Source organism: Lutra lutra, chromosome 16, assembly GCF_902655055.1.
Source record: "Lutra lutra chromosome 16, mLutLut1.2, whole genome shotgun sequence".
NCBI classification, from domain to species: Eukaryota; Metazoa; Chordata; class Mammalia; order Carnivora; family Mustelidae; genus Lutra; species Lutra lutra.
The window spans coordinates 32,960,037-32,987,142 of NC_062293.1; the positions used below are offsets into that span (position 1 = coordinate 32,960,037).

General features: G+C 53.0%; 1 protein-coding gene across 10 annotated transcripts; it reads right to left on the reverse strand.

Annotated features, from left to right (window-relative positions):
• Positions 1-3,006: 3,006 nt before the first annotated feature.
• Positions 3,007-26,533, reverse strand: SEPTIN4 (septin 4). 10 transcript variants are annotated; one of them, XM_047706901.1, is made up of 14 exons: positions 24,845-26,527; positions 24,150-24,194; positions 22,753-22,760; positions 8,927-9,220; positions 8,459-8,552; positions 7,938-8,024; positions 7,320-7,443; positions 4,752-4,886; positions 4,522-4,639; positions 4,331-4,432; positions 4,045-4,141; positions 3,794-3,956; positions 3,499-3,598; positions 3,007-3,232 (listed from the first exon to the last, which is right to left on the reverse strand). In XM_047706901.1, the coding sequence occupies exons 1-14, from the start codon at positions 26,433-26,435 to the stop codon at positions 3,173-3,175; spliced, it is 3,018 nt and encodes a 1,005-aa protein (XP_047562857.1). In that variant the 5' UTR covers positions 26,436-26,527; the 3' UTR covers positions 3,007-3,172. The 10 variants fall into 10 exon arrangements, 8 of the variants coding, with proteins under 8 accessions (XP_047562857.1, XP_047562860.1, XP_047562865.1 ...); XM_047706904.1 differs by lacking the exons at positions 24,150-24,194; positions 24,845-26,527 and adding an exon at positions 10,578-10,638; XM_047706909.1 differs by lacking the exons at positions 8,927-9,220; positions 22,753-22,760; positions 24,150-24,194; positions 24,845-26,527 and adding exons at positions 10,578-10,638; positions 14,394-14,521.
• Positions 26,534-27,106: the final 573 nt, after the last annotated feature.

The following is a 27,106-nucleotide window of genomic DNA, read 5'->3' on the forward strand; positions in this document are numbered from 1 at the left end:
AGGACAGCTTCACAAAAAAAGACAGAAGGATTACAGAAAATAAAATAGTCTGAGGAAAGAGAGAGAATACTCACCATTCTACTGTGGTGAGGGTCCTGGCTGCCTGCTTCTTACTGTAAAAAGACAGAAACATAAGATTAAAGAGCACCATTAACATTATCTTAGAATCAGCGAATGCCACACATCTATTCCTAACCTCTTCAGCAAATTTCAGAGAACTGGCCTCTCCCCGTGTCCCCTTGCCAGACAGAGGCAATGTGAGCTATGTGGGGAGAAAGCAACAAGTGATTCTGCAGGGCATGGAGTCGGCCCCAAAGTTCTGGCGCAGGAATGAGTGTCATCCAAGATTATTCAGCAGAACTCAAGAGTCCTGATTCCCAGACCAGAAGGAGAACAACATTCCAAACACTGTTCCTTTAGGGAAAGCAAAAGAACTGCCAACTCTGAAAAGAGAGGCTGCCCAACCTGGACTTACTTCTGGCCTTGGAGGGACATGAAGCCCCAAGAACGCTCTGCCAGCCTCCAAGTCTGGAAGTAGCACCCACCTGACCTGTTTACTGGGGGCAGAGTCCAGAGCGAAGGACAAGAGGGAGGGGACCACAACCTGTGAGCTGAATGCCTTCTGGCAGCAGGACTGAATAAGTCCTGATTAAAGTATTTGACACCAAGTGGGATGCTGGTTTATGGGAGGAGGCCACACAATAGAGACAGAATCAGGCCAGCCTAAGGCCTCAGAGTCAGTACCTGTCAAATGGGCCCAAGTAACAGAAATTCAGGATGGGCCTCCTTGGCCCACTTAGGGAGGCAGGCCCAGGTTTTCCTGACACTTTCGCTCATGCCTGCTATGCGAGCTCAGAAGTCAAGCAGTTCCCTGCGGAAGGCTGCGGGGATAAAAGCCTCCATCTGTGGTCCTGCCCGCCTCCCTGATCACAGCCCACCCTTCCTCACGGGGGAGCCAGCAAGAGGCAAGCCAGAGGTGCTGCCTCACCGCCCACTGGCACGCAGCCTCAGGGAAACGGAGGGAGGGAAAGAGGGACAAGGACCAGGCCTGGGATGCCCAGGGCTCCCGGACCAAGGGGATCTGGCCCCGGGGTGGGGGCGGGCCAGGCTGGCAGGAGAGCCCAGGTGTCCAGGTTCTAGAGGCGGAGCCTAAAGATTCGGAGGCGGGGCCCCGAATGACAGAGGGCGGGGCCCATGAAAGCCGGAGGGGCAGGGGCGGGGCGAGGCAAGACGCGGTCGTTGCGGTTCCCAGACTGGCAGTGCACGGGGCACGGTGACTCACCCAGGCGGCGTCCGCCCGACCCTCCGAGGCCCGCGCTCTCACCACTTCCGTCTCCCCCAGCTGCCGAGGCCGCGCAGCTTCGACCCCACCACGGGGCCTCTTCCCCCAACCAATCGTATCTCCGGTCTGTGCCCGCCCTGGCCAATAGCCACACCAAGTCCCGCCCTGCCCCACCACGCAGCCGCCGCCCTCACTCTTCACTCTGCTCATTGGTCAAGTGGGGCAGACGCCCTCCCAGCCTTTAGCCTATCGGGTGCCGGAACACAAGACAGTACCTGGAGAGAGGAGGCACGGCCCCGGAGAGGAGGCTCGACCAATGGGAAATCACAGCGCGTCCCTGCGGCAGCCAATGACAGAGTAGTAAAAGGGGGGCTGCTGGAAGAGGCTCCAGGGGCCGGAAGTGGGGGTGGCTGTCGCCTACTGGTAGCGCAATTGGAGGCGGGCCCTTGTAAGGGCACAGGCCTTACAGCCACTTCCGGCGACGACCACGCCTTGGGTGTAGTTCTCAAATAGGTCCCCGGTGTCACCGCAGTTTATCCGTTTCCAGTTTTGGTTTCGCTGCGGTCATCATCTCGTCCCAAACCCGGAAAGAGAGAAAAGACCCCGCAGGCTAAGAGAGGAGGGAGGCCTGGGCGCGAGGTTCTGTCTTCGGTCTTCTCCGAATGGAGGCGGGAGGGTTTCCTCTCTTCTGCGTCGTGACGGGTTCCTTCGACCCTTACTTTGCATCAGCGAACCGACCCTGCCGTCCTTCAGGACCTGCATGGTGCCGTCAGTCCCGAGTCAAGATCTCTCATTTGAGAGATACGAAATCTGGATCTCAGATTTCCACGAGCTAGCGGCGACCGCCTGGTCTGTAAGGAGAGTGGGAACGGGACTCGCCCAGCTCTTTGCTCCTCCCTTCTTCTCTCCCCTCCGGGGAGCTAGAGCAGGCAGCACGGCGGAGGGTGGCCGCTGGAGGTCGCAGTGGCCAAGAGATACCACCAACCCGGCAGAAACGGAGAACCGTTGATTTAGACCCTCAAGCGGTAGCTTCACTTTGGGGTTTTGCCTGAATGCTTTAAATACCAGGCCCTGGGGCCAAAATGTCTTCACGGGTCTCTGTGAAATTTTACTACAGCTGGTAAATCCAGCAAAACAGGAATCTTCCCCGTATTCACTGCTTTAACCTGGGTCTAGAAGTGTCTGCAACCTAGCAGATGCTTAATATTTGTTACAAGAATATTAAACTTCTCGAGGACGATTGTACTTTACTCATTCCCAGCACTTACTTTAGTGTTGGATGATCCCAGGGTTTCAGTATTTGTACAGTGTTCTAGCACAGGCTTCTTGGAGTGCAGAGCTTAATTCTGTGTATACCCCTTTCCCCAAATCAGGGGAAACGGGAAGTCAGGAAGCTGCATGCTGGTAATACCATGTTTTCCCAAGAGTGGATATCAGATCCAAAGCATCTATAGAACTGAAAATACTGTATGTGGAAAAGATGGGAGAGCGGGTCAGGCCCCAGAAAAGAGAGGCAAGATAGAAGTGGTCAGTATGATGGAGAGGCCAGGTTGGATTCTAAGCGGAGACTGAACCCTGTCATAGGAGAGGAAAGTTTCCCCTACTCCCCCTTTCTTATTAAAAGCCAGAAACCAGCACCCTCCTTCAGCCCCCTTTAAAAAATGGGTCCTAGGATCTTCTTGGTCTCCAGGAGGTGGTAAAGACACAGACAGCGACACCAGAAGGCAGCTATAGACTTGTTAAACTTTATTTCCTCTGAGTCTCTGGGGAGGCAGCAGGGATGTAAGGCGAAGTGGCAGTAGCTGCAGGGGCCTGAGCAGAGCTGGTGCTGGGAGGGGCCGGCATGGGCAGGACGAGGAGGAGATTTAAATATCCAGGATTGAAAGCCAGCTAATGGGTCTCTTCCATCTGTCTTTGGATTTTGTGCAGCATCTCCTGCATCCGCCGCAGCTGGAACAGGCACACACAGCGAAATGGGGCCATTTAGAATTCTACAGTGTTAGGGAAGTGCACCCAAGCTCTGATCCCTTAGCCAGGGCCATCGTAGCCGAGAGTTATGATGGAGACCCTGGGTAGAAGAATCAATCCCTCAATCCAGGACCCAAATAGGTCCCAGAGCCGGATCTTCCTACTCCCAAACCACAAAATATTGAGGTTTATAACCAAGCAAGGGGCCTTCCATGCTGTCAATCCCTACCACCCCATACTGCTCTCACCTCCTCATCTTTCTCTCGGATCAGCCTCTCCGTTTCTGGATGTGTCCCTGGTGGGACAGCGGGGATGGGAAAGTCGGTACCACTCTCTCGAGTCAGTTTGCTGAGGGGAAGGGGGAAAGGGACTTGGTAAGGCTAAGGGGACCCCAGCATCTCCTTGGACTGAGCCCAGGGCCTGAAGAAAAACCAAGGAAGGGCTTGTTCTCACCCAAGGCTGCGCTTGGGTCCCCCACACCCTCTGCACACACACACCCCCACACCCCCACACCCCGCCCTCTGTCCTGGCTTCTGGCCATACTTGCGATTCCTTTCTTTCACCACCAGGCGGGTCATGCTCTGGATGCACTGTGCCCTGTAGTTCTCATAATGTGTCTCTCGCGTCACATCCTTCAGGTCCTGCATGTGAGTACGCACCAGCATTGTCCTCAGCTTCACAAAGTCGCAGTGTCCTGGGTTTTCCACTGCATAGCAAGGCTAGGGGTCAGCCAGGAGCATGGGGAGAGCTTCTGAGAGCAAGGAGATACCCTGGTCACAAGCTCAGTGTTTTACCTTCCACGATGCCCCAGGGGTAGAGCCGGCCCCGAACTCGCCGCCCTCTGGCCTCTACCACAGTGTTGCTGCCAATTACAGCAAATGGGATGCTTTCCTGGAAGAAGTTGGGGGGGGGGACTGTCAATACCCCCCACTCTTACCTGTTCCTTTCCACCCATATCTCTATTTTCTCTGCTTCACTCTAGGAAACCAGGGTCCTCCCCCACCCCTTACAAAGAATTCTACTTCCCTCTTCTGCTCCAAAGAAACAAGATGGAAAAGGGATGCCCTGGGGTGCTCCCACCTTTAGGGCTTGGTCCTGTAATTTGAAGTCCTCATCCTCATCAGAGTCACAGTCTGGGAACTGGTAGACCTTGATTCCAAAGCGCTCAATCTCCTCTCGGATCTGGCAAACACATGAGGGGTCCACAGTTCTGGGGACCCCATCCTTTCCAGAAGCCCACCTGCTCCCCTCCCCCCACCAGCTTCCCTCACTTTGCGTTTCTTGCGCTCCACTTCAGGAGGTGTCAGTGTGTCCGCTTTGGCCAAGATAGGCACGATGTTGACCCGCTGATGCAGGGCCTTCATGAATTCAACGTCCAGCGGCCGGAGCCTGGGGAACAGGAATGTGTGACCACAGGCTAGCAGCAGCCCCGCCCTGGCGCTCTCAGCCTGCTCCCTTGGCAGCACCTGGCGGTGACAGGAGCCTCAGGCTTGGACCATACCCGTGGCCAAAGGGTGAGATGAAGTACAGGCAGCAGTGCACCCTGTTGTCTTGGATGTTCTTGCGGTTCAGGCCGCTCTCGTCTCGGAAATACTGCTCGAACTGCTGGTCGATGTATTCTGCCACAGGCTTCCAGCTGGGGCAGGGACAGACAAGCAGAGAAACTGTGGGAGTGGGGACTGCCTCTTGAGCTCTGGGACTACAGAGTGGCCCACGCCCTGGGCAGTGTCCTCAAGCCTCTGCTATTCCCTGGCTTGCTTGCCCACGTCTCCAGGGAGGTACCTGGGCGCAACAGGGGTGTATCTCACCTGTCCCACTAGAAAACCAGGTGGAGCACACAGGCAAAGTTCAATAAATACTAGTTTGATGAGAGAAGACCGAGGTGACCAGACCAGTAAGAATAAGGTGCCTGCAGGTGAACACCAGCTGGAAGCCCTCAGTCACGTTCACAGTCAAGTTCATAGTCCAGCCTCTGAACCTTTGCTCATGTGCTTCTACCCTCGCCTCCACCTCTCCAAACCCACCCCATCCTTCAAGGCCATAGCCAAGAACTCTCTCTTCTGTGAAGACTCCTTGCAGTGGGCACAGTGCTCTCCCCTTCTCTCCACCACACTGTGAAATCATACATCATATGATTTTATAAACACACACACACACACACACACATTCAAGAACTCCAACTTTCAAGTCTTTCGCTCTTCTGTTATTTAGGCTCATCCTCGCTGACAGGTGCCCAGACAGGTGAATATGTAAGCACCATCACTTTCATTTCATATAGGAAGGAACTAAATCTACAGCAGCTAAGAGACCATCCAGATCATTCTGGCTAGCAAATTTTCTACCCACCCAAGCCCTTGACCTTCTGACTCCTCCGTGTGCTTGCTGCAACACTGCCTGGCCTATTCACTAACTTGAGCTGACTGACACACATGTGAGAGAACAGCTTCTCCCCCACCCCTGACTCCCACTAGGACCATAAGCCATTCACAAATCAGGATGATTCACACTTGTTCTGTAGCCTTAAAATGTCCAGCACTGGCTGGACACCTAGTATGTGCTCAATAAATTCCTGCTGGTTGACTGAACGAATGTATGTGCAGGAGCACTGTATACTGTGAAAGGCCAAACAAATGAAATTACTACTGTGAGAGAAAGGAGGAAGAGGTAAGTAGATTGACTGAAGGAGGGGATGATACTTGCTATAGTAGGAACCAGGTGCTGGCGGGCGTAGTTTCAAGGCAAGCCCGGGGTGCTGAGACATATACCTAGCAATGATGATATGGAGGCCACCTTGATCCTTCGGTAATATTTCCATCAGAAGACCACAAACTGTGTGCCAGCACAGTGCCAGGGCAAGATTATAAGAAGAAATGGCCCTCCCCACAAGGCTAAGACTCTGCAGTTGAAGATGAATGCGCACGTTAAGCCAAAACACACATACAGTAATGATAAAGCCTGGGGATCCAGAGCACAGAAAGGTCCATAAGGGTCTGCTGAGTCTGTGAGGCAATTACCCAGGGTCAGCTTTCTGGGCGGGCCACCTGTGGAGTCAGCACAGGGCCCTGATCTCAGAAGGGCCCACCCTTGGTTTGCTTCTCTGCAGTGGCCATCTTGAAATCCGTCACCATTTTCAACAAGGGACCCTGCACTTATATTTCGCATTGGTGCTGCAGTTATAATCTTAAAATCCATGAGTGTAAATGGCTCTTACTTTCATTTTTAATGCACATTCACATGTGTCATTTGGGGTGATTTTCAGATCAACTGGGCAAAGTGGTAAGGCCGGGATGTTTCAGCTGAAGAAACAGGAATGCTGTCATTTGCTCAAGCCCACGCAGTTACTTAATGCTGGATCAAGGTCTGAACTCAGTCTAGCGGTCTTAGCACCCCCTGCCTGACTTCATTAAGGGCACCCCCTCTCCTGCCTTTATCACTCATTCTCCTTCTCTTCTAACAACTTGGGTCTGACCATTATCTAAGCATCCCTCCAGTTCCTGAAAAAAGAAAGCCAAGGATGATGGCATGTGTGGCAAAGCCACCTTTTCTTCTAGCCTAGAGGGTGCCTGGAGTTTAAAGAAAGCTCAACCTGTTTGTCTCCCCTTCGCCTCTTCTTTCTCCTCCTCACCCATTCCTCAAGGCACTCTCATCCCTTTAATAAAAGTGGTTTGTGGCACCTAAAATGTGGCTGGTGAAAGAAAAGGAAGGAGGGAAGAGGATGTTTATTGAGCAACTACTAGATGTCAGGCCCTGTGCTACATGTTTTCAGTTGGATTTACTTTTTTGAGGTTTACTTATCTTAGATCTTCACCCCCACTAAGTATAGGTCAGAGTCACAAAGGACATTAAAGAGCATCTATTCCAACCCTTTCCCTCTCATTTTACAGGGGAGACAGCTACCCTGTAAGGAGCAGTGGCATGCTCAAAGCCACAGACTTTCCTCCTGAGGATTTTGGTTATGTCTTTGCCAATGGATGCTCGTGTATGTGGGGGGGGGGGGGGGACTGTGTGTGTGGGTGGGTGGGTGTGTAATGGGAAGAGGGCATCTGGGACTGTGCTTGGTCAGACATACCACTCTGTGTTGTTGACTGCATCCCCAAAACCCGGTGTGTCCACAATGGTGAGCCGCAGCCTCACACCCTTCTCTTCTATATCCACTGCATGTTTAGTGATCTCCACAGTTTGCATGATCCGCTCTGGGGAAGGGGGAAACTGAGGCCAGGGCAAGGGCAAGGACCTGCCCAGTTAGGACAAACCACCCACCCCAACCAGCTCTGCTGCCCAGACTGCCTCATCCACACTGCCCCCCTTCCCACCCCAAGCTGACTGGGGGCCTGTTCTCTGGGAACCAGCAAGGAGCACATTTCCCAACACAGGAAATGCCGGTGGCTGTTGGCTCTGGCCCCAGCCTCTTCTCTGCTCCCGGCTCTTTTCTTGGATTCCTGGAATCCTTTGGGGGTCAGAGACTCAGAGAGCAGGATTCTGGTCCCTGCCCTGCTTCGGCACCCAAATCTTTAGGGAGCTGGCTGGTGGGCTGCCAGGCTACATAGGCCTACAGAGAGATGCCGTCAATCCCTCTAGGAAGCCATGGTTTCCTGCCTGCTGGGGAAGGCCCCAGGCCCCAGGCTCTGGCGTGGGTTTGATTTCCCAAGTCTACAGGCCTGTCTGCAAGCCCCTCTCCTTTCCTTACCTTCAGCACTGAGGAGTTTCCGGTCCCGGTACAGATCGGTGAGGAAGAGGCTATTGACAAGAGTGGATTTCCCCAGGCCAGACTCTCCTGATGGGGGAGAGAGGACAGAAGATAAGAGCTATAGCCAAGAGGCAACCCCACTAGAACAAGCTGTGGAGGGAGCTGCTTTCTTATCTAATTGGGAACAAACAACCATAGCATTTTAGAGCTGGAAGGGAGCGGAGAAAACAGCTTGTCCAGCCTTCTTATTTGAATGGGGCCCAGCGAGGGTAAGAGATTGCCCAAGGTCACACAGAAAAAGGCAAATATTGGAAAGCTGTTGATCAAGTGTTCTTTGTACCACTTCAACGTCCCCTCACCCCCCCACACATACACACTTTTGGCCACCCACGGCTCTTGGTTATTTGCCAAAAAGACACAGCCACTGCTGCTTTTTCCTTCCTTACCCATACCCCCTCCCCACATATATACCGTCCGTACCTGCAACACCCCTACCCAGTCCAGTTCTTCCCCTCCTCTACCTGCCACCATGAGGGTAAAGTCAAAGCCCTTCTTCACAGACTTCCGGTGAACTTGATTGGGTAGGGTCGCAAAGCCCACATACTCCTTGTCATCCTAATGGACAGGAAGGCAGAGTGCATCAGAGCGAGAGGCAGGAGGGGCCCCAGGACCCAACACCAGCCTTCTCCCTCCCTCCTAGGTCTCTGCCCCCGCCCTAGAGGAGCACTGTCACACTCCTTTGAGGGCCCAGCCAGGGCCACCAGCTAGGCTTCTGCCCCTGCTAACAGTTTCCAGTGCACATGAGGGTCAATGCCACGGAGCTAGGGCTGACACAAGACAGAGAGCCCCAGGTCAACATGCATGCATGCGTGTGCACACACCTATACAAACACACGTGCCCATACACGCACATACACTCGGGATCTCTCTGCTCCCTCCCTGGGTCTTCCTGCACCAGCCCACCGAAGGCCAAGGGCTGGAGGTTCTACCTCAGAGGAGTCATAGGGATCAAGCTTGCCCCAGGGGCTGCGGGGCCGGGCTGAGGGGCTGAGAGGGGCGGAGGCAGAGAAGCACTGCTGGCTGTCAGAGGCCTGGGACCACGAGGGGGGTCTGAACTCCAGGTCATCCTGGTAGAGGTCCGGGGCCTGGGGCCTTGGCTCCAGGACTTGGGGCTTGGACCCCCAGGTCTTGGCCTCTGGTTGGTGGCAGCTCTCGCTTCCTGGGAAATCCTTCACGAACTTGTTCAGTTCTGTGTCATCGGTGTCCTCCAGGAAGCACTTGATCTGGGGGGTTGGGGAGTGGGTAGGTGGCACGAAGGGGAGAATGAAGGAGGAAGACAGGAGAAGGTAAGAGGGAGAGAGAGGAAAGCGCTTGCAGTTAGAAGGGAAAGAAACTGCACTAGCAGCCAAGCCAGAGGAATACTCCCCATCCCTCCCTCACCTGCTCCTGGGCCTCCCAGTGGAGACATCAGGAGAGACCCCAGGATCCAGGAGCAGCCCTGGGCAGCCCCCAAAGTCCTTTCAACTGCTGGTGGGGTCTGAGTAGCTCTAGTCCTGATGCTCCCTCTCAACAGGGTGCTCACCACCCTGCCCTTCCTGGGTATCTGGCCAAGACATGGTCCAGGGACTGCCCTGAAGGCCAGGAAGCCAGACTGAAGAACGGGGAGCAATGGAGGCATTAGAGCTGAGAGGAGAACGTGGTTCAGGATTCAAGGAGAGTGCAGATGGTCAGTCAGAATGGGGGACGGGGAGTAGGGTGGGGTGAAGGGAGCTGCCGGCCCAGGTAAATCAAGGGCCATCAGGGGCTCTGTGCCAGCCGTCACTGCACGTCAGTGAGCTCTAGCACCGAGGCGCAGACTCTACTAGGGGTGCCCACTTCCCAGGGCTCACTGCAAAGAGCTCAGCATAGTTGATCTGACCCCCCCATCCAGACACCGTGCCACATTGGAACCTGTGCCAAGGCCAGAGGACAGAAGGGTAAACCTGCCAGTGGATGCTGAGCGCGGGATGGAAGTGAGCTGGGAGAGACCCAGTGAGGGAAGATAGGAGTACGCTAGGCTGCTGACAGCCCCTACTTGGGAGGGACATGCAGGAGGAAACACCCGTTGGTTGTCTCTTGCCCCCTCTACCTGGGGTAAGCTTCAGCCTTCAGTGTAGGAGGGGATCTGGCCTGAGCCGCGAACCACAGGGGCGGGTAGGCAAAGAGTGGCCAACTCCTCTGTAGAAACCTGTCCACCCCATCTCCAGCTTGGAAGAGAGGTCACTTCCCCGCAGTCCTGCCATCCCCTCCAAACCTAAAAACTTCCTCTCTCCTTTGGGAGCCAGCCCCCTTTGTGGAGTGCCTGGCAGTGCTGGGCTCAGCTCTGCCTCACAATACCCACATGCCACCTCCAGACAATGGACAAGGGCCGGCTTCAGCGGCTGACTCACTCTCTGCGTTTTGGCCAAGCCAGTGGGGGCTATCCCAGACCACTATGGAGTCCCGGTCAGAGTGCGGGGAGACAAGATGGCCACAATCTTCTGCAGGTCCCCAGTTTACAGAGCAAGAATTGAGGGAGGCAGACATACACATTGCCAGGTTTATGCCAGAGGGAAGGGACTGAGATAGAGAGGATGCAGGGAAAAGTCCCCTAAGAATTACCTTCAGGCTGTCGCCTCTCACGTCCCCACACCTGCCTGTAGCTATAGTCTCCAGGGCCCCCCTGGACAGAGGGAAGGAAAGAGGCCCTTTAGCCTGGAACTGGAACCAGCATGTGGGGGCTTAGTGAACAAAAGAGGCTGTCCTGAAGCAAGCCTAACAGGCTTTTCTCACCCATAATATTTGTGGGATCCCAGTGGAGTAACTGTCCATCCTAGTTTGTTTGCTGTCCTGGCATAGTGATTAATTGTGCCCCTTTTCACACAAAGTGTCCCAGGTTGGAGAATTCATTATATCGCAACAGAGAAGGGATGGGGCTGCGGGGTTGGGGGGTATGAGGTGCAGCAGGTCTTGTTTTCTGGCAGCTAGAGTCTGGGGAATTCCAGAAAATCCTCCCTCTCTGCATAACCCCACAGTGACCCAGCACTTGGCCCCGGTGAAAGACGACTATGTTCCACCGGCTTTCCGCAAGGACACTGAGCAGAGGGGCAGCAGTTAAGGGAGAGAGGAAGACACTGATGGGGACCCCTAACATCCCCAGTCTTCCAACAGTCACCAGGAACCCACCATTCCTGGGTTCCCTGCCAGTCTTGGCTGCTTATCAGGGAGGGCCCCACAGGGGCTGCAGACAAGGAGTTAGGACACTAGGGTGTTCACCTCCTATCTGCCCTCCCCCAACCCCAGCTCTCACGGTGACCAGATCACTTTTTTACTTAAAGCCCCAATCCCCATCAAGGCAGGAGGGAGAGAGGTCAGGTCCCCCCCATCTCCCAGAGAAGCACCTTACCCCAGCTTCAGTCCTGTCCTCAGGGACAAAACTGCTTTGCCATCCCAGTGAATGGTCCATGTCCCAGGCTTCGGCAAGCTCTAGGTCTAATTTTATCTCCCAGGCAAAGTTCCTCACACACGGAAACAGCCTGATCCCGATGCTCTTGTTGTAATCCAGCTTCCTGGCTTGCTCCTTTCCCTTTCTCTTTGACACCCCCCCCCCCCCCCCCCCCCCCGTCTCTGTCAGGGGCCAAAAAAGCCTGTGGAATGTCATTCCCCACCCCCTCCTCCTCCCTTTCCCTTGGCTCCCACCCTCCAAGGACAGCTCAGCTGCAGCAGGATCACTCTGTTTCTCTGCAGTCCCCTCCTCCTCTGATTGGCTATCCCATGACGCCTGCCTGCTGCCTACCCCGGGTGGGCACAGCACCAGCCTCCCAAGTCTGTCTGCAGCACTGGCTCTTGATCAACCTGGCCTCTCCTATTAACCCCCAAGGACCCCGAGGCCTGCCAGAGGGTTGTGAGCTGTCCCCAAGGTGATCTGGCCCATCGGTACATGGGGACAGCCACCCAGGAGACTCCACTCCTAAAGGACTCCAATCTCTTTCACCTTAACTTTAAGCCATGCTGAAGTAAGGTGGGAGGTCTTATAATCCCCTTGAAATATGTTCTCATGGGAACAGCTCTGCTTTTCTGCCCAAATGTCCCTTTGTGTTTTCCTAGCAGGGAACCCCACTGTCTTGGGAAATCTGCCCCTAGATTTCCCTGTGGAGTCCCAGCCACAGGGGACTCCTCCCACCCAAGGATACCTGACCTCTGACTCACGGGGACCTATATCACTTCCATCACCCCACTGTTCCCAGAGAGTCAGTGGAGGAGCTGCTAGCACTTGGTCTCGGAGGGGCATGAGTTCTGGCCCAAAGGAAGCTGGCATCCCAGAAGCTTCAGGACGGCCAATTAGGTGGGAGACAGACCCAGGGGCCTGGCTGGGAGTGTGCACATGGAGTTGGAAGACCAGCGTTTCTGGTTTGGCCAGAAACACCCTCTATGATTTTGAATATTATCTTAATTTCAGGGCCTTAATGTCCAATTGTGAATGGCCCTATCTTGCTTCTCAGGAAGGCCGGGAGAGATACCTCAAGCTTTTGAACCTGAGGAGAGAAGGTGCATTTCAAGTCACGGGATAATTTTTTTTTTTTTTAAAGATTTTTTTTTAATTTATTTATTTGACAGAGAGAGAGATCACAAGTAGACGGAGAGGCAGGCAGAGAGAGAGAGAGAGGGAAGCAGGCCTCTTGCCGAGCAGAGAGCCCGATGCGGGACTCGATCCCAGGACCCTGAGATCATGACCCGAGCCAAAGGCAGCGGCTTAACCCACTGAGCCACCCAGGCGCCCCATGTCACGGGATAATTTTTAATGTTGGCCTGTCATTCTTTTCCCATGCAAACTGAAACCCCGTTGGGTTCCTGGGCTGGAGAGCACTCCCCCACTGTACCCACTGACCTCCAAAGTAGCTGGGACACTGATCTCCTTTCAGAGAGAGACCCCTTACAGAGGAGTCTGGCTTGACATGAACACGTCAGCCTAAGAACTGGGCCTAAAGGGCCTACAGCTGACGACTCTGGTCGTGGTGGGGTGTCTTTTAATTAGAGAAGAACAGGGTGGCTTCAGCCAAGCTGAAAGCACCAAGACCTCAGCTGAACTGAACTCAGTGTGTGGCAGAAAAAGCCCCTCTTGGTCCCTGCTGAGCTTGGCATTGGGGACAGTCCATGCTTCCCCAGGCTTCCATCACTGGAACAATCACTCTGTCCGTACCCATGTGGGGAGAAGTGGGGCAGGGATAAAGACAAGCACCACTTGGCTTCTCCCAGGAACCCCCTTCTGGGGAAGGTCACAAGGTCACCAAGACTTCCTAGCCAAGCCTTGGGCCTCAGCCTAGACACAGCTTGAAAGACAAAAGCTCAAAATGTTGGCCTTTCCAGACCTGGAAGCCTCTGATTCCAGTGGGCCCAGGGAGTTCCTTTCTGGAGGCTGCCCACAGCCAACATCCTGCCCCACAGGCTGATCACGGATCTCCTCCTTCTGTAAACAGCCTGTGCCTCCCAAGGCGAGGGCAAAGGCTGGGGGGCTTCCAAACTGGGAGGAGAGGCTGGCATGAGGGCCAGAGACCCTGACCCCCCTCATAATGCGTCTGTGGCAGGCTCTGGCAAGGATGGCAGCAGAAAAGCTGACCCCCTTATAGTCAGACACCAAAGCTTCCCACCTGGGGGTCCCAGGAGGCAGGGGGGTGTGACTATTTCTCCTCCAGACAGGTGGCAGGAATGAGCTCGCCCAACCCCCACTGCTGCAGAGGGACCTGGTTTGGGAGTGGGGCAGTGTACAAGGCAGCAGGAGGAAGCCTCCTTATGGTTCCTGTCTGAGAGGCAGAGGGACAGAGCTGATCCCGTGGGTAGGATGGTGGGCAAGGCTTCGCTCTCTCAGGGGTCCCCCGGCAGAGGACGCAGTGGAAAGAGCCTAGGAGCTGCTCCGTGCCAGGCTGCAGGAAGGAGGGCCCACGCGTCTCACCATCCCTCCTGGGGAGGCAGGCACTGTTTGTAGGCCTCCTCTGTGTGTTTCCCAAAGGAAGTTGGTACTGGCCCCTGAACCCAGGGCAGGTGGGCGAGGAGGGGTCACCCAGGTAACAGCTGACTCAGGCAAGGGTGGGGGACCCTCAGCTCAGCCTGCCGCTGACGCGCCTTCCCCAGCCCAACAAGCGCGTCTCTGCTGGCGGGCCCCCACCCCCACCTCCGCTCAGCACTGACCCACCCCTCGGTCCAAGAACACCGGCAGCACCCCAGGACTCGGGGTCCGCTCCGTCGCCACTCGAATCAGAGGGAGAAACTTGGAAGCTGCGACGCAGCGCCGTCCACCAGCATTGCCCGCCTGTGCCCGCAGCCGGAGACAGCGCCTCCCGCCCCGCACAGCCGGGGCTGCTGCGCCGCGGGTCCCCGCGGAGCCGCCGGGAGCAGAGGGCCCTGCGCGCCTCGGCCCTGCCCCGCGCCCGTGCGCCTTACCATGGCTGCAGCCCGAGCCGGGCCAGCTCCTCCTGGACAGCGTCCGAGGGACCCGCGGCCGAAGCTGCGAGCGGACCTCGCCGGACCGCCGGCCCCCGCCCGCCGCCCAGAGTGCGGACCGGCCGGGGGCGGGGCCTGTGACGAGGGCGGGGCCAGCCGGCCCTGGGGCGGGGCCTGCCCTCAGAGATCGCCGGCGCCTGCCGGGGTGCCGGGGGCGGGCGGCGGGCCGTGCGTGCTGTGGGCCTTGCAGTCCGAGACCCCGGGAAGCGAAGGGTGCGCAGAGGAGCTTAGGACAGCGCTGCACTGGTCACCTGGCTCTTCCTTACTCAGCCCCTAAAAGTGGCCTCTTCAGGCAGCACATCACAGTGGGGGCTTGAGCAAATGCCCAAAGAAAAAGGAAGGGCCCACCTGGCATCCCCAGGAGGAGATGTTTTTGGAAGGAGAGGGGTTTTGCCCCACGAGTTGGGAGAGAAACCATTAGTTACCAAAGGTTTGCAGGAAATGAACCCCACTGACGTCCAAGTTATTGATTGTCCCTACACACTCCACACCTCCTAAGGTTGGACGTTCTCTACCTCTACCCAAACTATGAAGATGAGACAAGAGGTTCCCTTCCTGCAGGACCCTAGATTAAAGATTAAAGAGGATTTGCTGCATAAATTATCGAGGGATCATCTGCTGGAAGGGTGGAAGGGAAGAGGCCTAGTGGCCTTTATGGGGCAGTAAAGCCTTGTCTGAGGCTGAGGAAAGTGGGAGGGCCTCAGGAGAGGCCAGCCCAGGCCTGAGCCAGTTCTACGCTGGGCAAGCAGGTGAGATGCTGTGGGGACAGATGCCCCAGCAGCTTTAGAGGCATTAGAGGCTCAGAAGGGTCATAGCAGCAAGGGAGAAGTAGATGCTTAGAGGGTGGGGAGTTGGTAGGGATTTCCTGAGCTAATACAGGTCTGAGCTGGTCAGCTTCTGTGGAAGTTTCCAGAAGCATGCCTCTCCCTGATTTCCAAGAGCCTCCCCAAAGCAGGCTGACTGGCCCGAATACGCTTTAGACAAAACTGAGGCCCACGTACAACATGGCACTGTCTCTCTCTCTGGAAGTGCCAGAGCCTGCCTACCCTATTTCTGTCTGATCTGTCACCAGTGGTCACGGTTGGGATCAAGTTAGAACTTAGCAAAGAGAGGGAAAGGGCCTAGGTATGCAGATGAGAACCAGCTCAGAAAATGAGGCATGACTATTGGAGATGTTATTGGATATTTGGCATTGGTGGACTGAAGGATGGGGGGGGTGCCATTGCTTAAAGAAATCAGGGGTATTCATAAGCTAACAAGCTGAGGAGAAACCTTCCTAGCTGGGTGACCTTGGGTAACTCACTTTACCTCTCTGGACCTCATTTTCCACACCAGAAAATGAGAGAATTAAATTAGGATAAGGGCCAGCAGCTTGGCTCAGATAAGAGGGAACCTCTGAAGGTATAGAGAGGTTCCTGGAAAAGGCCTGTGCTAGATCAAGAGATCTGAAGGAAAACAAAGACATGAGTTTGTTTAGAGAAAAACCAATGGCTATTGGAATCCTGCAGAAGTAGCAGCAGCTGCTGCCATCAGACCCGAACATCAAACTCCAGCTACACAAAGCCCCACTGTTGGGAACTAGCTGTAGGCCACTAGTACTCATGTATGCTCTCATAAGACTTCCACTGGCATTCTGCACGGCCTGGGCTAGGGGTGCTGGGCTGGAGTGGGGGGTGGGGGAAGCCCATGTCAAGGAAGACAGGCTCCATCACAAAGCCTTGTTTTCCACAATTCTAAGTTCCCTCCTCCCACCGCCCCAGTCCCTGGCTGTAGTCCAAGTGTAGACACAGACACATCTCAGAAAGCAGCTCGGCTAGCTCATCCTCAGCTGCGGCTGGAATCCCAGCTCCGCGCTGGCACCTGCTGCCCAGGCACCAGCGAGCTGTGTGTGTCCTGAGGCACGTTGGTGCCCAAGCTTGTTTAAGGGAAGTGAGCCCCTAGGAGAGGCCTGGGACTGTGGAACTCATCTTTACGCCAAGACTCTAAGGAGTTTGGTGCTCACAGTGCCTTTGTAATCGCTGTATCCGATGCCCGACAGGAACCATGCTAAAAGCATGCTAAAAGCTAAAGGCATACTTTGAGCCATTCTATAAACCTTGAGTGCTAACCCTGCTGCACTCTGGGTTTCTGAGAGAACCTGGCCTAGGCTTAGGACCCCATACCAGCTTAAGTGATTATCTTACTGCCTGAATGCCCCTTCCCCTCCCTAGGCCTCCGTTTCCCCCACTGAAAGCTAGGACCAGACTCCCCACAACTCTAGCGCTCGTGTTCTGGGGTTGGTATGGTAGAGTCTGACACCCAGGCGGAAGTGAAGCCGAGATGCAGCAGCCCTTGTATGGGTCACTGACCACTGAGTGCTCCTTCCCACCTCCAGTTAGCACATGGCCGCCCGACATTGCCTCAGTGCCCCTCAGCTCCTGGAGCTCTGGCTCTTCGTTATGATTCAACATCCCACCAGGAATTGACATCCTTGACTAGAGTACAATTTCCCAGGCACCACTGGAGTCGGGGTATGCAGGCCAAGGCTCTGGGGAGTGGACACTTTGTTTGGCACAAAGCCTGAATCTCCTGAGAAACTCAGATCAGCACACACCTCCAGCCTGCTAGACAGGGCTCCCTCTGCTTAGGTCAGGCCAATGTGGTCTGTGTTAAAAAAAACTCCTTGCCCCTGCCATTGGACCTTTCCTGCCTACCCACGGGTGAAGGTTGTGAGGCACCAAACTAAACAAGGATGTTGCACGTGGACCAAGCCAAGGCCCAGTTTCAAAAGCTAAGAATAAATAGTGATTACCACAGGAAATCAGGATCTCTGATCTGTATGACTAGCAAAGGCCACTCTTGCCTCTGGGTAGCAGAGTTTCTCTTAAGTGGTACAGGAACTGATTGTACCTCCCTTCCCCGAGAGGTGATGAGTCACTGATGATATGGTCAGAAGGCTCTAGTGGGGCCAAAAGGGCTAGCGCTGGGTTGCGTCTTTCAAGGAAATCTTACCTTATCTGTCCAGAAAGGTCTGTGGCAAGAAATCAAAATATCCCAAGCCCCTCCCCTGTCCCTATTGTTCCCCAGTGTCCCAGGATCCTGGGGCAGGCCTGAAATATGGGTGGCAAGGCCAGAGAGCACAATATTTCCTGGCACCTGCTGTATGGCTATGATGAGGGGCAGTTCTGGAGCCAGCAGAGGGCAAGAGGCATGCAGAGGGCCCTTCCAGCACCTTTTCTGCAGTAGGGCAAGGCACAGGAGCTGAGAGATGGGACTTACATATACACTGGAGTGCGACCCCTCTTCAAGGGCCTCCACCTTACCTCCCAACTTGCTCTTAAATACCTCCCATGGCTAAAAACGCACTGACTCTACTGCCCTTCAATCTTTGGGCAGTAATTTACCAAAGGTCTTCATCATACAGAGTCAAAACTTGTGTCTACCTAGACGACCCTCCAAGTGTCTCTGTGCTAGAAGCCTTGCTAACTCATTTCACTGGACTTTGTTTGGTTCTTTGATGTCCATGCCCTTTCAAGTGACCCATCTGTATACTTTCCTCTCCCAAACTAACCACAAGCCCCTCAAGGACAGGGAGTATATCTTCGATTTTAACCTCTACTCATTTCAATTCAGTGAACATGTGATGTCATATCTTCCTGGATGACCAGGCCTCTGCCCCCAGGAGGTATCTGATCAATATGAATTGACTGAAAGGTTTCATTGATTGGCTTTCCACTCTGATTTTTGGAGCACAGACAAGCCTTGAGGCTCTTGGCCTTTACTGGCCCAGAATGTGCCCTTCATTCTGGCTGTTCACCAGCTCATACTCACCTCCCAGCCTCATAGTTCACATGCAGAGACACAAATGTTACCCTCACTAAAGCCGTTCCCTTCGTAATCTGTGATGTCTGAAGGTACTGCTGAAATATTGAGAAGTGACTTTGCAGGAAGATGTGGCTATGGAAGAAGGGTTTCTATACCATGTATAAATCCTAGGGCAGGATGCTCCCTAAAGTGCTCTCGATTTTGAGGTGTCAGCTCTGAGCCTCAGTTTCTCCACTCGTGAAATCAGGAGAAAAAATCCACCTCATGAGATTGCTATAAAGATTCACTAAAGTAACATGCTTAGAAAGGTGTACACAGGGGTGCCTGGGTGCCTCAGTGGGTTAAAGCCTCTGCCTTCGGCTCAGGTCATGATCTCAGGGTTCTGGGATCGAACCCCGCATCGGGCTTTCGGCTCAGCAGGGAGCCTGCTTCCTCCTCTCTGCCTGCCTCTCTGCCTACTTGTGATCTCTGTCTGTCAGATAAATAAATAAAATCTTAAAAAAAAAGAAAGAAAGAAAGGTGTAGACACTAAAATGAGTGGTAGCTATTATCTCAGCTAATGAGAAAACTATCAACACCAAATCAGCAACCATCAGCTGTCATAATGTCAAGTGCTTTCCCTCCCAAAAAATGAGGAATGTGCATGTGTAATGGATGTAGAGGGATGAGAGAAGAGCCTGAGACTAAAGTGACATTGGAATGCCCATCCTGCCACCAACTATAGAGTCAGCCTCCCCAGCTAAACAGCACTCCAATCTCTAGAAAGCATGTCTCTCGATTTCAGACTTACTGAGCGGAATCCCCAAAAACAGCCATTGTGGTGACTCCCGGAGCTAAATGACTTTGCCTGTGGTGGGCGTGCCTAGGAAGTGATTCTGGCCAGTCCTATCCTCCCACCTTCAGTGCCTCTCAGGAACTGCCTCACATTCTGTTCCCCTCCTCCAGGCGTTCCTTCAGCCCCCAAGGTGCAGCTGTCTCTTGCCTCTCCCCTCCTGGCAGCTGGGCCAAAGGCAGCTGAGCAGAGGAGGCGAAAGGGACACGGTCGTTTCTGTCACTCAGGATAACCTTCCTGTGGCTGAGCAGCTGTCAGGGTGACTTCTGTGTCACAGATTTTCTTCCTCACCCAAGGATGCTCTCTGCCCTCTGAAGCCAAGCTCCCTCATCTACCCAGACCTACTATTTCTCCTCTTACTTGAGAAACTCACCATCTCAAATACCACCAAGCTCTTCTGACAGTAAGATACAATGTTGGAGATGGGTTCCAGGCAGGGAACAAAGGAGCAGCTTCTGGAAATACACCAGAGAGTCCAAAACAAAAGTGGCAGATTCTTCCCTATGTAGAATCATTCTGAGAACATCAACAACAACAACAACAATAAAACCCAAGGGATTCTGGCCTCAATTCTGCCATCAAGCCCAAGGGAGGGGCATAGGATTTTCCGGCCCCCATTTCATAGGCAGAGTGACAATCTGCTCAGGTCTCACAGGGCAGGCAGGACATCACACCCCTACCCTGTGCTTCCAGTGGCTCCTGCTGATGTACACTGCACCTTAGCCTGTCCTAGGGGTCACCATTTGCCCTAATTTGCCCAGGACTGGGAGGTCTGGTCCCAGGATACAGGTTGCTAAACCAGGAATATCCCAGGCAAACCCTGATGAGTTGGTCAACCTAGACTGTCCCCAAAATAGCAAGTGTGGGTCAGAGGTTATCAGCCTCCCATTCAGCTCTGGACTTCGCTGCCCATGGTAGCTGGAAACGAACCTGACAGAAAGAGCAGCTGGGTGGCAGGGGTCAGGCTGTTATGAAAAGCCCCCCAATGTGCCCTGCCCCACTTTCAGCAGCTCTGCTCTATTCTTTCAATTCCCTCTCTTCTCAACTACAGGCCTCTGTACAAAGCAAGAGAAAATGAGGGCAGTGGGAAAGATGGTTCAAGGGTTCCTTTCAGGCAGCCCCCCTCCTGGGACTCTGTTAACATTCCCAGGAATGCGGAGCAGCCCAGCATTTCTCCTAGACTCTGGGTTTTTTTCTGTCGAGGAAGTCTACCTGAGCAAAACTTCCCCAAGACTCAAGAGCCAAAGAGAGGCTGGTCATACCATCCCAGAGGCCAAATGACATGTCACTTTAAAGACACCAAAGTCTGCCTTGGGTTTCACTGAGATGGCCTCCCCTGGTTCCTGGCCTCTTTTCCAGAGTTGGTTTCTTGCATAATTGATAGACATAGAAGGGAGTAAACCACCTTGCCTGCTGATAGCCTGAGACATCTTTTTCAAGGGCAAGTAAGTTAGGTGCCTTGAGGACAAGGACCTTGGGGCCAAGGCAGCCCCATCCATCAGGGGCGTTGCAGCCCTTCCCATCAAGAGCTACTTTATTCCAAGAAATTCCCCAGGGCTGTGTGAGAAGACAGCCCCAGCTGACCCAATAGGGGACCTTCCTGTTGAGCTTTTGCTCGTTCTGATACCAAAAACAAAACCATTAGGAATGCTTCTCTCAGTTCAGCATAACCTTCTCTGGGGAGATTCCAGCCCCTAATGTACCAATCCAAGGATGAGAAGCATCTGTAAGCTCTGCTCCTTGGACAAAAGGGCCTTGAGGAGCCACTTGGGAAGAGACTGACACTTAAGAGAGAAATGGTTGAATTGGGCTCTGGCCCCAGCTGTGGACCCAGAAGGGCTTGTGAAGCTCAACAACAAACACACGGCCGCCCCCAAGCCAGGAGCTGTGGCTGGCCACCAGAGAATGCCTGCCAAGAATGGAATCTGGAACAGACTCTACAGTCAACCATTCCCAGATCAGAAGAACCAGAGGCCTTGGACATCCGCACCACAGATTCTTTCTTGTGGGATGGCCTGTGGGCCATGCAGCCTGGAGAACAGAATGGGGAAGGCCTAGCACTCTCATGCTTTTTGAGAAGTCCCTGGCCTTCTCCATGCCACCCCACTTCCAAAGAGCCAGAAAAGACCAGCAGGCCCAGTCTCTCCCCAGCTTCTCTGCCCAGCTTCTGGGGAGCAGTCCTGCTGCAGAACAGGGCTAGAGAGCTGCAATTATCGAGACAGGATAAGAGCTATTTTGGGAAGGAGCCGTCTTGCTGCCAAGGCTTTTGACTTCCGAAACTAAAACAAGATGCACCAAGAAAGAGAGTGAAGGTAGGGGGAACAGGGAGGAACTTGCTCAGCCCAAACCATCATATCCTGAATGAGGGAAAACACTAACCCGTTCCCAAAGGTATGTAAGTGCATCAAAGGAGTGAGCGAGAGGCTAGCTATTAAGATACCCCTGGCTTTGAGAAGGAGGGTATAACTTGACCCCCAGCCACACACACATCCCCTTGATGACGACTCCCTCTTTCCGAAGACCCTGCAAGAACCCATATTCAGTCTGTTGCATTTATTTGGACATTTGAGCACAAACTATTTCATATTGTTATTTAAAATGTTTCCTGTCTGTGTCTTATCTCCCCAACCAGACGGTAAGTTTCTCATGGCCAAAGAATGTGTGTACTCTGAGGTTTCAATGCTTCATCCACACCACAACCCCACCGCCAAGCAGTGCCTAGCGGAGTGCTAGGCATCTGAATAAAGTTGTTTATGGAAGGAAGGGATAGAGGGAGGAAGGAAGGAAGAGAAGAAGGGAAGACGGAGAAAAGGATTTACCATCTTGCGTGGAGGTAATCTCTAGAAGTAGCTGTTCCCACCCACAGTGGAGCTCAGGGCGTAGGGCTGAATAGGAAGCCGTGGAAGAAGGGGTGGCAACCATATTTCTGGCACCTCCCCTTCAGCTCTTTCATTATCTGAGCTCAGGCTATCCTGCCCCACCTCCCTTTTTTGTTTTCTGTTTCTGTCTGTCATTAACTGTCCATCCTGGGCTAGCCCATGGGTGGGACCCATTAGAAGCCCATGCTAGGCTTTGGGTAAGGTAGGGATAGGGTGAGAGAAAGAATGGAGGCAGGAAAAGCTCAAACTATCTCATCAAACATGGGCCAAGAAGAACTAAAGTACTTAGAGGAACAATGCACTGTGAAATCAGGACACTCTTTGCCAAATTCAGGACACAGGGCTGCCGAGAGCAGAGTTTACCTTGTGCCTTTCAAAGTTGAGAACTCAAATAGTGTGTAACCCAGAAAAGTGTTCCCTTTCTGGAGTGCCGTAGGCTGTAGCAAGGAGAGCCAAGTGGAGACTGATCCAATGTATGGCTTTCCAGACAGCCTTCACACGGCGCACTTGACAGGATTTATCATCTCTCCAGCGCTGCAACTACCTCAAATAGCGCCCTCTGGGGAGATGCAGCTCTACAGGTGCACAGTGCGGTAAGGGGAACGCAGGCTGGATTCTAGCCCCCACTTGCCCTGTTAGGTGCCCTTGTGCAGTGAACAACTTGCCCAACCATAAGGAGCACTTCTGTCTCCCTCCATTCTTACTTCCATGAGAGGTTAAGAGAGGGACTTGGATAAGGGGGAGCACAGGAAGAATGGAAGTAACTTCCCAGGGGTGTTCTTACCTCCTCATCTGTCATAATGGAGAAGTAGAAGTCGGGCATTCCCGGGGGCAGCAAATGGAATTCAGAGAGTACCAACAGGAGGGGAAAAAGAGAATTTTACTAAAAATACTTAGTAGACTTGGGCATAACCTGGCCCAGTATCCCAGTGCAAGTGGCCCAAATAGCAACAGCTAGCATTTACTGAGGGCTCACTGTTTCCAGGCACCACGCTGAGTACTGTAGCACCATGCTGTACATGTAGTAGCTTGGTCAGCCCTTATAAGGATCCTAAGAGGTTGCTACCGTTCTCATTAACAAGGAAGCTAATGACTGGAGAGAGAAAATAACTTACCCAAGGTCACTGTGAGAAAATAAAGACAGGGCTCAAACCCAATACTATAACTTCAGAGTCCATTCTCTACTAACCTCAACTTTATAGAGCTTTGCTCCCTCTGAGGGACAGGGATGCCCTTCTCTGCTCTGCTACCCATCACTCAGAGGGTTTGTGCTGGTTGGGACTGGATTGCCCTCCCAGGGCTCTTCCCCCAACCCCCCAGGAACTTCCTCATCCAGAGCCCTGGCCTCCCTCATGCTCACAGACTAAAGCATATTTTGAGCTAGAACATTCAAAGTAGGAACTCCTTGCTACTAAGATTCACTAAAGGAGGGTTGGTCCCTACCTTCCCTCCCACCAGAGAGGTCAAGGGAACAAAGTGGGAGGAGGGTGTCTGGGACACTTCTCTTAAAGATTCTAGAGTCGGGGGCAGCTGGCTAGCTAAGTTGGTAGAGCATGTGACTCTTGGTCTCAGGGTGGTAAGTTTGAGTTCTATGTTGGGTGTAGAGATTATTTAATGATAAAATCTTAAAAAAAAAAAAAAAAGGATTCTAGAGTTTGTTACAGGACCTACTGATGGCCTCAAGACAGAGGCCTGACATCCCTGAAGACCCTGCTGGGTAGCAGTCAATGCTCCCCAGGTCCAGCTATGGGGGCTTGAGGAGAGTTCTGAAGAACCAGAGAAAGACGAGAGGAGATCCATCAACCTGAATTAGTGTGGAGTCAGCCCTGAGGAAGACTGTGAAATAGGTAGTTTGTCTTGGTGACTTGTTTTTTGGTTTTTTTAAAAAATCACATGAGAGGCAAGTCCAGCTCAACTGTAAGGCAAGGGGCTTAAACTGTTTTCCATTCCAAAAGTGACTACTTCCCACTGAAAAGGGGCTCCTGAAAACAAAAAGTTTCCGAGTCCCAAAGGAATGACTCTAACAGTGGAATTATAGACAAGATAAGGATTTCCTCTGATCCTTCAAGTCAAACCCTGGTCCTGACAGTCTTAGCTCTATACTACACAGAGATCACCCTCCCACCTGTCCTCCTGCCTCCCAGACCCCACAATGGATCCATAGGATGGAAAAGCACAGACCTTTTAGCCAACAGATGACACGAGTGTACATTTCCTCAGAGACATCTGAAAGTAACAGAGATTGTTGCTTTTTTTCACACTGTGGGATGTACATCCCTCCCCCCACTACTTAACATCTCCCTTTCTAGTTCCACATTTCTCCTCCCAAAGATGCCCTCAGCCCTTGATCCTCTCCATGGAGCCCCTGAAGACTAAGACTAATTTCCCCGCTCCCTTTTCTCCACCCTCTTTGTGCCGCTATTAATGCCTTTTCCCTCTTGGAAGTCAGGGTCCTAATGTATCTATGCCCCCACCTTCTCCATTTTGTTGTCAAAATATTTACCTGAGAAACTTATTTTCTTTACTAGTCCTTACCAGCCCTCACCCCAGCTCAGTTCTTCATTCCTCCATTCTTGGGATGCACTTCCCACCCAGCAAACCACTCTCTCTACCTTCCATTGAAAGGTTAAGCAGCGTTGCCTGGAAGAGTCAATACCTGATGCCAGCCCAAGCATCATCACCGATGTCATTAGCTTGGAGCTCAGAGAAGCTGGAGGGGAAGGAATGGAGCAATGGACTCACGGGTGGGACTAGCTTTAGCACTGCCAGGAGGGCAGCTCTGAGGCCCAGAATGAAGAAGGGGCTTTTCCTGCCCACCCCAATGTCCCACCTCACTACTTTGGGACTGCACCTGGGCAGACTGCTTCTTCACATACCCACGAAGAAAGCACTAAACCTTTCAATGGGTTGTTTGCAGGTACGCTTGAAGGCCAGTGGCACTTCGCTCAACAGTGCCTGATTTAGAGACTCCTTTGGTAATGAGAGTGGTGGCAGTGTTGCTGGTGCTGGTGGTGGTGATGGACTTGCCTTCTCTCTCTGGAACATCATTTCCTCACAGAAAGGACTTGAGTCCATTTCAAAAAAGGACAATAAAGGATCTGGGGGAGGAGGGGACTCAGAATCAAAATCAGGTGTTGTCGGCCGGCTTTGGGGTGTTTCAACTTCAGGATTGAGTAAGGTCCACCATGAGGAATCAGGCCCATACCTAGGTAAGGACCGAGGGGGTAAGGGCCGAGGGGTCAGTTCCAGTTCTGCATGGACAGAGGGCTTTTGGGACGGTCCTGGGGACATGTAGACACTTTCTGAAAGCCTTTGGGTGTGCTGCTTATAGCTGCGCTCTGGAGTGACAAACGTAGGTTTGGGGGGGCTCTCAGACATTGCTCGAGATGCCACTTGGGGTGCTGGGTGTAGTAACTGTCCCCCTGGGGAGATGGTTACCCTACGGCCAACCTCGCTGTCTCCTCGGGTTGAGGGCCTCAGGTTGGACTCTACTTCTGTTGATATTAAGATCTTCGGGGAGGGCTTGATGTCCGCATAGACAGAATGCCTGGGGACAGATTCGGGATCTGGACGTACAGAAACTCGGTGTCCACCATCCAAATCCTTAAGGACAGAGAGTCTGAGGGATGATTCCACATTCATATTCTTATGCAAAGCCTTGGGTTCTGTACAGATTGAGGTGGGACGATTCATTTCACACTCCTGGCCAAGGATCCTTCTCAGGGCTGTCCGAGAGTCTGCATTGACACGGCCACTGCTATGTTCTGGGCTAGAGGGTCTCCTTGGAGATCTGATCTCCGTAGCCGTCAAACCCTTTTGGATGGGCTCAGTTTGTACTGCTTCATCCTTTGGGCAAACTAAAGTCCTACGGCGAATTCTGACCCCTTGTGGGTACTGGACCTTGGAGGGTGGGTCATCTTCTTGTAAGATTTGTAAGTTATCCTTCTGGTCCACAAAACTCAACCGGCGAGAGGATTTGGCATCTGGGATTAATGAGTAGCGATTACTCATGTCACGCCCTGGCTTGCTCTCAACCCCTCTTCGTGTTGATTCCTCTCTGGATGGACTAACATTGCGCTGCATCTGGACACCATGGGAAGCTATCTGATTTTGATGGCCCTTTCGATGAGGAGAGGGATGGCGGTATGTTTCTGATTTTGATCGAGTCTCACTTCCTCGAGGGATGGGTGTTCCAGCAAGGCCAGTCCCTGATTGAGGGGAGCTGGATCGAGGATAGTCTGATGTTGAATGGAGAGTGGTGAGATGCCCAGCTTCTGATCTTCGATGTGGTGAAGGGCTCATTTGGACCGAAGCATGTCGTGAGCTCGAGGCAAGAATGTACCCTTGTTCCCGCTGAGGAGTTGTGTTGGTATCCTCAGACCCTTTTGGTGCTGAAACTGCTACCTTGGACCCAGCTTTATTGGTCTTGACCATCCGATACATGGAGCTCCTCTGGGCAGATCCCATATTTTACTGGCTGGCTTATACTGAGGGTCTTAGTGGAGTCTGGAAATTTCCCCTCAGTTTTAAACGCTGCTGTTCTTGCACTCCCACAAAAGTGGCTGTTATTCTAAGAGTATCTCAAATAGTCCCCTTAGCTACCTGCCTGGTGATGTCATAAAGGAAGGAGCTTCCTACTAAACATCCTGGCATACAGCCACAATTATTTTAAGTAGACTCCATGCCCAGTGTGGGTTAGAAATCACGACCTTGAGATCAAGAGTTGCATGGTCTACCGACTGAGCCAACCAGATGCCCCTTCAGAAACAATTCTTCAGGGACGCCTGGGTGGCTCAGTTGGTTGAGCAGCTGCCTTCGGCTCAGGTCATGATCCCAGTGTTCTGGGATCAAGTCCCACATCGGGCTCCTTGTTCTGTGGGGAGCCTGCTTCTCCCTCTGCCTCTGCCTGCCACTCTGTCTGCCTGTGCTCGCTCTCTCTCTCTCTCTTTCTGACAAATAAATAAAATCTTTAAAAAAAAAATTTAAAAAAAAAAAAGAAACAATTCTTCAGAGAATCTCAAACAGTAACTGCAAGGAAACTGAGGACTTATCTTTGGAGTTGACACCACCAAGACTTTGGCCAAGTTCTTAGCAAAACCAGATTTTCGTAGTACACATAGAAGGCTCCAGATTCTCCC

Excerpts from the sequence above, each read along its gene's own strand:
- SEPTIN4 (XM_047706901.1), bottom strand. The coding sequence starts at position 26,435 with ATGGGATCTGCCCAGAGGAGCTCCATGTATCGGATGGTCAAGACCAAT. Across the intron at positions 4,640-4,751 it reads ATCTCACCCTTTGGCCACGG|GCTCCGGCCGCTGGACGTTG; the intron begins GTATGGTCCAAG and ends CCTGTTCCCCAG. Across the intron at positions 3,957-4,044 it reads CCCCTGGGGCATCGTGGAAG|TGGAAAACCCAGGACACTGC; the intron begins GTAAAACACTGA and ends CTTGCTATGCAG.